Source organism: Betta splendens, chromosome 3 (assembly GCF_900634795.4).
Source record: "Betta splendens chromosome 3, fBetSpl5.4, whole genome shotgun sequence".
NCBI classification, from domain to species: Eukaryota; Metazoa; Chordata; class Actinopteri; order Anabantiformes; family Osphronemidae; genus Betta; species Betta splendens.
Genome location: NC_040883.2, coordinates 2,658,164 through 2,671,598, shown reverse-complemented (window position 1 = coordinate 2,671,598; position 13,435 = coordinate 2,658,164). Strand labels below are relative to the sequence as shown.

Sequence of the window (13,435 nt, the reverse complement as noted above, 5' to 3'; positions counted from 1 at the left end):
GCTAAACGACCAAGTGACCTCCAGCCTTAAACCTTCAACAGTAACTGTACACTACACTAATAACTAATGCACTGAACACCACCACCTGTTTTCAGGCTGTGAACCAAAAGGTGCTACAGATGATGCAGCATCACTTTGTACATTTATACAGTATTCATAGCCTCATTAGCACTAATCACAGTAAAAGTACAAGTTAAACGAAAACTGGCTTCACAGAAGAATAAAGGGGTGGAAAAGTCTGATCTGCGCGCTCACGTAAGTTATTTCTGTACCTTGCAAGTCAAAAAGCGAGCTGGCATCTGTTGCTTTCTCAGAAGGTGCCTGGGTGATGGGTCTTAGGAATAAACGATAGCCCTTCAAAATGGCTGCCATGAAGCGGAGGAAGGCTTCCTGGATCTCCAGCTCTAGTGTATGGAGGCTCTTTCCACAGCTCAGCTCCGACAAATCACTCATGCTCATTTCCAGTAGCCCATCTGGTTTGTGCTGACCTTAAGACAGAACAGAATTAAGTTAACAAAATAGATCGATTCTATAAATATCTATGTAAAGTTTACAGCTACAAAATCATCAATCAATATCATCTGCATCTTGATGATTATAGTAAATAAATGTATGTAAATAGACTTAATACAACAATAAATGACTTCGCTAAGAACCTCCACTAGGCACATCAATATTTACCACTTCTAGCAGTGAGAGGTGGATTTTCACATTTAAAGAACCAGAAAATTCACCTATTCAGTTATGGCTCAAAGTGGAAATGGGTTTCATGGTCTCTCAATGAGTGTGCACCACAAATAGAGCAAAAACAACAAATACTGAGCCAAGTTGCCAATAACAGAATGAGCCTAGCAACAAAGCCAATAAATTAGGAAATAATACCAGCACCAATCCCACAGAGCACAGATTGCAATGGATGAAAATTAAACTGTAATCCAAAATTAATATAGTATTTTTTATTACTGTATTACTCAGAACTCACCATCAACCAGCTGCTGGTAGAGATTGCCTAGCACATTCAGCAGGTTTTTACAGGCTTTCTTTGGTAGGATTTTCCACGTGAGGGCTCGCTTATCATCATTGCTGAACAGAATAAGAGACAGTGTACAGAACTCTAAAGAGAATAAGACATTAACCAACAAAGACAGCAGCTGGGCCAAGGGGAGTATAGCCTGTCCTCATGCTACCTGGCTGAGGTCACACATGATGTTAGCCACTGTTGACCTTATCTTCAAATGGCATTCTTCATATTTGATATAATCTGACACTACGAAATTAACCTTTCCACTTTTGTTTTTATGTGGAGTTCATGAACTGGCAGTGAAGTGATCTGGATAAACATTCCTGCTATGCTGAAGGTTGCAGTTCGACATGCTCTTGTCCTGCTAATACAGTATACAAATAGTACTGTTATATTGTTTTACAATATTGTTCTCACTGGAAGATGGTGTTTGTGTCCAGATCCACGCAGCTCACATCTGGTGGGGGGTCGTAAAGATCAAAATAGCGAGAGTCCACTCCAACAATGAACGGACAAGGGGCACTCAACACATCAGCCAATGCCAGGGGGCAAAGAGGAATATACGGGCACGGCCAGTGGAACGGGAAAATCATCTGAGAAGAAGGATCAAGGTGAGGAAAATCAAGGCAAAAAGTAACATTACCAAGGACAGAAAATTGAACACAGTAACGTACAGACACTAGAGCCTCAGTAACGCTGGTCAGCACGGCCGGCCGTAGAGAGTGAACCAGAATCTTATGTTCAGTGACAGCAAACACCAGCAGGGTGACAGCGTTTTCTGGTCCGAGGTTCTGAAGTAACATGGAAAATCGACCTCCACTACAAAAACAAATGTACATAAACAAAAATCAGCATTTACAAAAAACAATACCACCTTAATTTCTAGAATGTTGTCCCACATACAGTATATGGACACCAAATTCATATGCTCGCATCCCAAAAGCAAGCAGACTATAGCAGCTCCTACCTGAGCGGTAGAGGAGAAGACACTGGCTGACTCAACATCAGACTGTCGTGGGGGGAAAGCTGAAAAGAAAAAAAAGACAAAACTGCAAGGTGAGATGAAAACCAACCAAGCACAAAACCTCTGCACTAAATTATTTAAATGCTCTTCCATAATGCAGGATGTCAAGTACTGTCCCCTGAGGCAATCCGAAACATTCTAAAAAAATGTTTTAAAATGCACCATAAGCAACAAATATTACAGGAGACATACCTGCACCAGGATACGAGGCCTCTGAGAGGAAGGGAAAGGAACTTTGTGCATGAAGTGAGAGATGTGTCTGGAAACGAGATAAATTAATAATAATAAAATTATTATTATCATCATCATCATCATCATCATCATCATCATCATCATTATTATTATTATTATTATTATTATGTGGACATTAGGTCATTGCAGTGCAACAACTTCAGAATAGGCACAAGTCATGGGCAGCACTAAAACGTGAATTTCGTGTGAGAAATCTATTATATTGGTAGTAAGGAAACACTTAAAAGTAAGGTCTAGTAAAGTGGTGGTCTAAGACAACATATTTCAGGTTTCGAAATACATATAATTTGAAATAATATAGAACACATATTGTTCTGGGTACATTAAAAACAAAAACTACTGTACTCACTTTTCGATGGGCAGGGCATGGGGGCCAGAGATGGAGTAGCGATAAAGGAATGTGAGGAACTTGCGGAAAGCATCAAAAAAGGGCCAATGGGAGAGCAAGCAGATGCACTTATTTGTGTAGACAGAGCGGCTGCTGGCACCAGCGTTGTTGGAGACAGCGGAAGTGAAGTTGGAGGATGAGGGTTTGTGTGGATCTGGGCCCTGCAGTCCTAACTGAAAGCACTGCTGATCTGTCAGACACTCCTGCTGGTAGGGCTCATAAAACTGAATGGCAGCACCATATACCTGAAAGGGAAATAACAAAATGTAGTGAAGGACAAATATCATGTATAACTTACAGTATGGCCCTCATAAGGATAGAAAACACCTGTGTACTATATGTCTACACAAAAAAAAGCATGGGATAGTTCAGTTAAATGTGGCGTCTACAGATGCTAGATTCACACTGGTCTCTCTCTGACCCCAATCTGTGAAACACAGGTCAGTGGACACAATGTCCTAATCAAACAACTCCCTGCATGAGCGTCAGCAGGACAAAGTCACATCTGCATGAACTGGACTATAGCGGGTTTGGCACCAGAAATCGCTCCTGACCCCTAACTGGCCTTGTCTGACTGAGCAGCTGCAATCGAAACAGCAACAGACCTTCCATTTGTGTTTTCAGTGCTGATTCAACCCAACTTAAAATGTCAAGCTCAACATATAAGCAACTTTATAGACCCTCAGACCCATCTGGTTTGGACAAAATGTGTGTTGCTGACAATGAGATGTGCATGTTGGCTTATGGTTACCTATTAATACTGCTCTCTGCACAAATATTTACATGTACCCATGCCTGTATCCATAGAATTATAATTTTACAAGCTAAAAAGCTTTAAATTCTTATTTATTCTTAATTATAAGAATTAAATTAGAACTTAAATTTCCATATATACTGATTTCCTGTAGAAATAGATGCCCAATAGAATGAAGTAGTAAAGTCCTGTTTTTTTTCCCACCAGCATTATCATTTATCAACATGGTAATACTCTAGATCAACTAAATCCACTTATCATAAGTGTTTGCTGGTGTAATATGACCACAAAACAAAGAATAATGAATAATTTTATCCTTCTAAACTGATTTCACAGTTTTTGAATTTAACATGCTTTAAACTACAAGTGAACATGAAGGTTTTGGCAACATGTATGCCTGACCCATTTTTCATTGTGGCTTTCTCTTTCCCCACTGTGGTCATGTCACCTGTGCAGATGGCAGTTACAGTGTGATGATGAGGTTTAACAGTAACAGGCGAGAACAACTGGAAGTATGCCAGCAGTGAATAATCACACTACCTTCTCTCCAGAGGCGCCTGTTAAGACGAAGGTGGAAAAAACAGGGAGAGAGTATTTGGTGTTAGTTGGCCAGCACTCGATCGTAGCTCCCATAGGAAGGCAGAATAGAGGGACAGACTCTGGCAGGGGGAATGACTCGTAGTCCTCCTCTGGATATCTGCTGAATAAGCCTAACAGGAGAAGAAAAACACCACACAGAGAAGTGTATTTAAAAAGCTGCTCAGTACAAACTCCACCCTGTGGTCAATTAAGAGCTGCTACAGTATTGATACAATGTGCTGCCTTTCCAATAAACACAGGTCAAACCAGGACAAGAACCATTTATTTAAATCACAATGATAATGTAGAACGTATTTGAGTCAGTGGTTCATAAAAATGCTGGTCACTGCTTTTTCAGACCTTAGTATAATTAGTCACTGTCAGCAGACATTAACGATTAAGTAGGTGCACAGCTACCTTATAGACACATGAAAGGACTGAATATAAAGCTGTGCCAAAGCCTTGCTTGTACAAATAAAGATGTAATGCACTTAACGTAATGGTTCATTATTTACCAATCATTAAATTACCAATTTGCTTCTAAAATTAGAGGAAAGAACTAAGAAAAGGCACCATCTACAGACGACCTTAAAGCTTGCTGTACCTGCTTTGTAGGCTATCATGTTGGCTTTGGTCACAGACTTCTTATAGCACAGGTAAACAGAGGAGCCCCACTGAAATAGAGCGAAAAATGCAAGAAGTCAGCTTGTTGCTTCTGAGATCTTTTCAACTGGGTTGTAGCTAAAAGAATCATCTGGAACGGAGACTTCTGATAAAACAATTTTTGAAACTGAACTTCAGGTAAGATGAGGAGAACAGAGATGAGGCATTCTCAGCAGGATATAGATTACTATTTCAACTTATTGTTAATTTATATCCAACACATTCTGAATACTGTATCCATCATATTTCCATCATCTTCTCACCATGCTGCTGTTCAGATTCCTTTCCACCTTACAGAAGGTGTGTGGCGACGTCTCTCCTTTACTCGGGATAATGATGCAGATGTCTGTGACAGCCAGAGCAGCGTGCGATTGGACCTCCGGTGCCCTGCGGTAGGTGACATAAATGCGCTGGGAGGAATTGCCACTGATATTGGCTGGACGACCAGAGGGTGTGGTCTGGATGAGGTGGCACCCATGCTTCAGTCGCTCCTTCCATTCATACAGCACACTGGTGGAGGAGGCAGAGCAGGGAAGGCATCGTGTAGTTAGTGTGGACAACTGCAGTAGTCAACATAATGGCATCCTGTTCTCGCTGGCCTAATTGAGTGGAGGTCACTGAGTGCAGCAATGGGTATTTCCACCCCTTATTCTGTGTGGACAGAATAAAACTGATTACACTTACAGTAGTGTCTCAGCAGCTCAAGAGTTGCAAAGAACATAACTTTTCATAACTTTATAACAATTTTTACAACTGTTGTCTATGCATCTAGATTGATGTCTAGTCAAAACATACAGTAATAAGGCAGTACAGCATTGCTAATAGAGGATTCTTTCACAAAGCACTTAGAGAAGTAGTCAGAGATACACAACAGTAGCAGTAATTCACACATATTTCTTTGTGCTGCTATTAATGCACTTATCCTCCATTACTGGTTCAAGTGGAACTCAACAAGCATTTAGTGGCACTAGCAGAATGGAGAACAGAATTGGATATGGCCACTGTGGGATTTTTTACTTTGCATATTTTAGTGAGTACATGTGCTTCTGGGAGCAGAGCAGAGTGTGCGCCTCATTCTCTGCCGCTATATACCATGCAGTACTTTTTGATGTGATGATGAACAGACTAATGTAGTTGAATTATAAATGTCCCCAATTGTGTAGCATTCTAAACTGGCTTACTAAATTAGACTTTGAATAAAACCTCTCTATTATTTAACTATATTCCAAAAGAAATATGTGCAAGAATTTAAAAATCCCACCAGCCCCCAAAAAAAGAATCCTCTGATCTCTGCCCAGATGATGGTTTCTGAACTGAACATCTGGACTTGATGTTTTAAGGGTAACTTTTGTGAAAGTTCTTGAACATGCTGGGCTTCAGAATCTGGGTCCAAGAAAATCTCAGAACAGGAAATCAAACCCTCACTGACGTTTGCCAATGAACATCTGAAACATAGAGACCGCTTCCGGAAATCTGTCCTTTGGCCTGAGGAGACAACTTTGACGGTTTGTGCAGATGGAGACTGCTTGTTTGATAAAGGAAGGTTAAAAAGAGAGGTTTTTGGCTGCCCTGCCACTTCAGGCACACAAAAGTCCAATTAGTCCTACCAGTCTAGGTAATGCAGCTGCTCTTAGCTATCAGCAAACAAAAGCTGCTGATGCAGTCTGAGCAGAGCCTCTGAGTCAGGGCCTGATAAGCACTGCACTCTGTAGTGTCAGAGGCCATTTTAACCTCCTTAGCATTGTCACCACCTGCTTCAACCAACCAGAGGTGTGAGAGGACTGAGCAAACAGTACTAAATTCACACACTTCAGAAGATGTTGCCGAGGAGGAAACCTGTAAGAGCATTTCACACTACTCCAGAGGAAGCAGAAACTGGCGGTAAGGGCTGCATAGCAGACCTTTTCTGGCAGAGCTACAGTATTTTAGAAGCATTTTAAAACTCTCATCATAATCTTTTTGCTTTTTAAAAAGGGATGAATTGTGCTTCTTGCTCACACTAGGGCACCAGATCACATAATTATCCAGAACTCATTTTTCAAAAGATCAAGTACTAACCCAAGGTCAGTCAGTGGTGGCTTGTCGCAACCTCGCCTGTAGCACAGGAAGATCTGGGGGGCCATGAGACCACCATTGTTAAGGTCAGCAGAATGGCCGGTTGGTGTTGTCTCTATGCATGTGAACCCTGGTGGCACCTCCTCCCCTACTGAACGGATCACCACTGCCACATCAGTGATTGGTGCCTTAGGTTTGGCTGTCTTGTGGCAGGCATCATCAAAATGGATCTCCTGGTCCAGCGGCTTCGATGGGTCTGTCAAACCAGCCACCACAAAGTAGTCGGCTACGCGTGGGCCTTTGTCCTCCATCATTTCCCATCCCCGCCAACTCCCTGCACAATATGAGAGGAAAGGGGGAAACCAGGGCAGAGACAGGTAGGTAGGTACAGATTATTTTTCATGGTGGCAGCAGACACAGACAGCTCTTGCATCCTTGCTATGGCAGTAAAATAAAAAAGTCTGACAGTCATAAATCCTAAGAGAAGGCCAGAAGAAGGGCAAATAAAAATGTGAGGAGGACCAGAATGACTTTAGTTCACATGACTTACTGCAGGTGTCGCCTCATGACTCAATGACAAAATATAAAAATGCTTTGAAGGGAGCAGAACACAGTCAGTGTCAAGGGTTTTGAACATTTCTAAAATACAGAAAATAATGCAAACAGCCTGATTTGGGAAGTCACATATAATTCACAGTATTCTGCTTTTACTTAAGCCCTGTTCAGCCGTTGTGTCCCAAAACTAAATATGAACTACGTGCTGCTAGTTTGCTGCATCATCGTCATAAAGTCAGTAAATTAAATAATTTAAAATTTGGAATAAAACCTTTGAAAAGCTATGGGTCAAAGACAAATCATTAAAATTAATAGTCTAAGATATTTTATCTAAAAAAGAGCAGCTGCTGGATGTTTGCCATATGCAGTATTAGAGGATTAGTATCTTCCCTCCCCCCTCTCTACCTACTTTATATCACCGGTGCATTAAACTGTGAAATGCTGACTCCTATTTTTATTATGTAATCATATGTATCATAAATCTGTATTTTAAGTCTTCTCTAATTTTAAACCATACTATTCAGCAGACAGGTGAAAGAACACCATTTAACTATGGCAGCATATAACTTGCATTCTCTGCCAATAAACTGTGACTTTAATATTGTGACTAAACTGTAAATGCAACATAAAATGCTGTAAAATGTTCAAATATAACAGAATTTACCACAGAGAGCAAACAGTGGATATGAACGGTTTCACAGCTTAGGAAACATTGCCAAGTTAAAGTCAGTTATTTACTGTAGAATTTCACCCAGATTTTTAGTAGAATTAGGTTTCTTAATGCACAAGTCTCAGTAACAAGGTCTGTGATTCCAACCATGTGAGTAGGAGTGTGTGTAAAGACACCTTCAATTAGCAGGGCGTTGGCTGACGGGTGGAAATATGCTTAGATGCAGTCTGTGGCACTTTGTTGTCAAGGTTGCCACAACACTTACAGTATATAAACCTCTATTCTGATAGGTGTCTGTGTGTCTTAATTAGTGGTTTTGTCAAATATTGCTTTTTTTAGAAGAAACACTGATGAGAAATGGCTTTATTCACATGAATTTACTAGAAGCTGTGTTTTATTGGTTGATGAGCCAGGTTTACAGCCAAACAAAGAGTAATTACAAGTACCGTCTTTGTAGCTATTGACAGATTCTGAGAAAATGCTTATTCAGTGTGTTATTGGAGATTACCAACGAATTGCATTACACTTCCCTGGGAAACACATCACACTGGTCAATTTACAGTTCCAAGTGATGACAGGAGAACAAAACAGTGAGAACTTTCTTAGCTAGAAAATAACTGGTTAAACTTAGAGTGACCATAGCTCTAAGGATCGCACATCTGCAAAGCATCCTGGGTCCAAAAACACATTTTGAATTATTCCCGTCCAACACAGTGCAAGCGCACAAATGTCCCTGGGAGCCCTGAATTACAGAACCTTTGTACACCCAGAGGAGCAACACATGCCAGGCAGAAAAAGAACTAGAAATACACAGTCAACTCTTATTTTAAAACAAAAATGAGGTAGACTGCAGCATTATTGAATGCAGATACTCTTATTTCAGAATATATGTAACCCCCTTTTACTTTATGTTTTGCTGGGTTATACATGTGTCTAAGTAGTAATTTGCATTATTTCTCTCAATCTACAAAAAGGAAGACAGATGTTCAGAATAAAAAAGGAATAAACTGGTTAAATGTGTGTGTGTGTGTGTGTGTGTGTGTGTGTGTGTGTGTGTGTGTGTGTGTGTGTGTGTGTGTGTGTGTGTGTGTGTGTGGAGTCTGAAGACTCACCCAAGCTGTATTCCTGAGCAAAAAGGAACACAGGGATACAGATAGGACTCAAGTAACCAAAAGTGGTATCGTACTTCAGAACATACATTAAGTACAGTTGATTCCCAGTAACATAAAAAAGATGTTGACCTAATTTGTTGCAGTCCCATAGATGTAAAGCAACAGAGAGCTCTGCAGCACCAGCTCCCAATTTAACTGCAGACACAATGAGCCAAAGTGAAGAATGACACTTGTGCTTGCCATGTTGTGAGACTGCTAAAAATACAGTCCTCAGCATCAGCATGGCGGCACACATTAAATACACTGTATATGTGGAACAATCCTGGCTCACACTGAACCCAACACACCTCTATTGTCTTTTCTCTGCTCCCTTTGCTTGCTCTATATTTCAAGAATAGAAGAAATCAACATTGCTGAGTCCACAACACACAGACACAGGTGACAGAATGCAAAAAGGATTCTAGACTTTAGTTGCAAGAATTTTCCTTACACACGGCAACAGTTAGATGCATCATAGTAAAAAGAACACATACCAATGCACACATCATTCCCTCCTGTACCCCTCAAAATGAACTAAATCTGGAGAGTCACATCACATTACACATGAGAATAAAAATCTGCATCAGAGCTTAAGTGGTCAAGTCCAAATATCCTAATTTGCTGGCTGCCCTACTTCTCTCCTGACGTGGAAGGGAAAGCTTGACTTGGTGTGGAGGTAAACGCCCAGAGAGAAGTCACAGCTGATTCCTCCCAGCGTACATGTCTGGTAATAGTTAACAGAGGATGTGCTCAGACCACAGAGCACTTTAATGGTCACTGTAGCCCTTCACAGTGATCCTAAAACACTACACAATATTTATGATGTGGGCTAATGAGGCACAATTGCATCACAGCACTGTGTTTCCTCAGACTCTCTCTTTGCAATCAGCATTTGCCTACAAACCCCATCAAATGATATGGTTCACTAGGTTTAGAGGTGCTAAATGCTGAGACCCAGCTAGACTTAACTAAACTCAACTCCAGGAAGGCCCTGGTACCGGACCCATACACAAAGCTTCCCAGCTAAGCTCAGTTTCTCATAATCACAGCACGACTTAAGGGGGAGATTGATGAAATGCCCAAGCTCAACAAGTGTTCCACTTCTTCCAAAAGGGTTTCAGTTTAAATCAACATGACAGTGGAACGATCCCCATCTGTCTAGAGTTCACAAGACACCAAGGCCAATGAAACCAAAAGGTCTCTCAGTTGCTGGTCTTGACTCCAGCTGTATAGAAATCCAGGACAGAGACAGCCACAGCAGGGCAGACGCATGGAGGAGGTGAAAAAGAATGTGCTCCAGAACATAAAACAAGCCTTTGGAAGCATTACTAGCAAAGCATCTGCTTCTAGTTAGCCCAGAGGGGTGGGCGTTAGGGGACTCAAATGAAAAGTGTAATAATGAATTACAGCTTAGCTACGAGTGCTGATGCTGACGACAATTCTGGGATATTAAGTCAACAAAATGCTGTTATTAAAGCACCTACCTCAAATCATTGCTACAATATATACTTCTAATTTTTCCTCTCATTTTCACTCTGTCCCGCTGAATCCAAGGACATTTTCTGCATTACACTAAAAATACAGTCACCCAGAAATAACAGCATAATATAACAGGCTAAAGCAGCAAGAGTGTGCTTTGTAAAAGAAACAAGAAGCCCTTTTAAACATGTATCAGTGATACAAAAGAACATGAAGATGATTGCAGCAGTGACACATCTTTGCGCCTCCAGAACCAGTCCCTGATTTCAAATTAAATCTTCATAGACAATTGCAAAAATAAGCAAATCCTTAAGGTCACGATTCAACATTCAATCCGCTAACACAGCGATGTGACTAATGTACTGTAATAGATCACAATGTAAAGAGGATTAATAAGCACAAAAGAATTAGCACTATGAGGGTTAGGCGTTTATGCCCTGCTGGGACTAACCTGCACCAAGAATGAATATGCTAATGGTGAAGTGCTGTGGGGTGCTTCAGCATATAAAAAAGTCTTTACAGGGTCTTGACCTACATTTGAAAATGCTTTTTTTAAAATGCAACTCAGATCTCAGGAAACCTTTTCCTCGTGGATATGTAAAAGTTAGTGCACTTGCTATGGGCAATTGTGCACAAGCCATAAAGGACAATAAAGCAGCAGGATGAGGTGCAGCAGTGCCAGACTTCACCAGCATCTGATGCCATAAATATCTAATGACTGATAAGCAATTAATGCCGCCACAAATCGGAAACCTATCATTTCCTCATCAGTGTCACAAAACAGCAAGTCACCAAACAGCCCATGCAAATGACCGACTTCCTGTGTTAGGTCTTTTACAAATATGTTACATCTTAGCATTTACCACATATTAGTTAGACTAGCACAAGTACCTTACAGCTGTTTTACTAGGGTACAGAAATATTCTTCTTGCAGTCACAGCACCAAGACTTTAATAGTGATGTTCTCATCACAGTAAAGTATACGGTAAGCAGGTGCTCACGAAGAGCCTAGCGGTAATTACAAGAAAATCAATCTCACTGACCTGGCTCTTCTCCTGGTCTGATCTTTTAATTCCGTAGTTGGCAGAAACTTCTTCTTAAGCCTGGTGTTTTGCCTTCAAGTGAGACAATGTGATTTGTACAAACACACATTAGTTTCTTAGTGGCTGCTCTTTGTTTATACGTTTTTACCGTTGGACAAGTGCCAGTTTATGCCTGAATGATTGGTAAGAACAGAAGACAGTAATTATTCTTTCAGCTTGCAGACCAAGGGGACCACACAGCAGCAGGAGAGGTCTACAATTACAACCTCCCGCAGTGGAACTTATAGCCAACCCACTGTGGCTGTAGTAAAACAGTGCAGATTCTTTATCATCTTTTACTATTAAATTATGGAAAGGGTATCAAACTGTTACCAAGTGTTTCAAGATTTAAATACTGTACCTGACTGAACTAAGCATTAGAGGATTTGGTCAGGAAGGTGAGCCAGTCAAGGCACACAGTACACGCATGAGAACTCTATCAACTCAGCTTTTATCACAGTTTAGCTACTCGTACATGGAAGTCACTTCAAATAGAAGTCAATCAATTGAAAAAAAGTACTACAGTAACCAATTCCATTCATGAGAGCCACAAACTGCTATATAGCACAAAGTAAAATGAATGTTGATGTTCTGGAAATTTGGCTACGTACGCCTAAAAACAACTAACCTAACATCAGATGCCACCCAACTGTGGAGACGAGCTCACAGCTAATTAGCGTTTGCAGATGGTATTCCCTGGATCACATAACCGTGTTTTCAGTTCATGCAAATGTGTATGGTGGCAGCTTCTCTTTTCTATTAGTGTCTCCTGATGGCCACAGTTTGCATAACCACTCTGCTGTGACCTTGCTGACACAAACCTCTGCTTTTGCAATTGAATTTTTTACACCAGAAAAAAAATTATATCTGCACCAAATGACAATTACAAACAAACTGATTTAAAGACATCACATCCAAGACTGCAGAGAAAGTTCATGTTTGACTTGGCAGCAGTTTGAACACTACACAATCTAGAGCTATATGCAGGAACAGAACAATTCCTGTGATGAAGCTTTGAAACTATTCGGGCTCAAGTTCGGTCTTACTATCAAAACTTGTTTGTAAGGAGTATTACAGAAAAAAATAGTAAATGTCTTCCCACAGTGGTAAATAATCAGAGGACTCAAACTGAGACATTTAACACTTGCAACAGCAGGAAGTGCACCGAAATGCATAAGAGCGTGACTATCACTCATTCAAGCTGTTACAGCTTGAAGGTTTGTAATCATTTAAAACGTTGTCTTTTCACCATAAATAAGAGCTAAAGAAAATCCAATTCTCAAAGTTCTGAAACACAATAAAGGCAGCTCAATAAAACAGCTACAGCACACATTGATTTGTGCAGTCTGGAATATTAAACATTTGCATTTGGCCAAAGTCTAAGAGCAACATCGTAGATGACTTAATTGGCACAAATTTGAGGAAGAAGCTCATGACCTCTGAAATAGTACCGTTTGCTCAAGGCCATGAGGATAAGCCACAGACCTCATGAAAGAAACTTGTGTGGCCTGACAAGACACATCCAGTTATGAATTCTCAAGTGATGAAGGACAGAAGGATGAATAGACACTTTATTCATCCCAGAGGGAAATTCACATGAATTTATATCTGCACCTGGCGGTTCTATAGGGAAATTGATTTAAACTATTTGTTTAAAATTAAGCAAATGGCAGAATAACACACACCCCATGCCTCAGGATTGAAGAACACTACGGTGGCACTGATACAATGTGGGGGCGGTTAAGGCTGGTGTTGGAGAACC

General features: G+C 40.6%; 1 protein-coding gene across 11 annotated transcripts in view; it reads right to left on the bottom strand.

Moving 5' to 3' along the window:
* LOC114851963 (C-myc promoter-binding protein-like) overlaps window positions 1–13,435 on the bottom strand; it is a 46,838-nt gene that overhangs the window by 13,999 nt on the left and 19,404 nt on the right. For all 11 annotated transcript variants that reach the window (XM_055507217.1, XM_029143908.3, XM_029143910.3 and 8 more), the window contains 11 exons: window positions 6,740–7,070; window positions 4,945–5,191; window positions 4,623–4,692; window positions 3,980–4,149; window positions 2,647–2,930; window positions 2,238–2,304; window positions 1,989–2,047; window positions 1,696–1,840; window positions 1,439–1,614; window positions 983–1,083; window positions 273–488 (listed from right to left, as the gene is read on the bottom strand). In XM_055507217.1, the coding sequence (XP_055363192.1) occupies window positions 273–488; window positions 983–1,083; window positions 1,439–1,614; window positions 1,696–1,840; window positions 1,989–2,047; window positions 2,238–2,304; window positions 2,647–2,930; window positions 3,980–4,149; window positions 4,623–4,692; window positions 4,945–5,191; window positions 6,740–7,070 (1,866 nt within the window). The remainder of the gene's footprint in view (window positions 1–272; window positions 489–982; window positions 1,084–1,438; window positions 1,615–1,695; window positions 1,841–1,988; window positions 2,048–2,237; window positions 2,305–2,646; window positions 2,931–3,979; window positions 4,150–4,622; window positions 4,693–4,944; window positions 5,192–6,739; window positions 7,071–13,435) is intronic.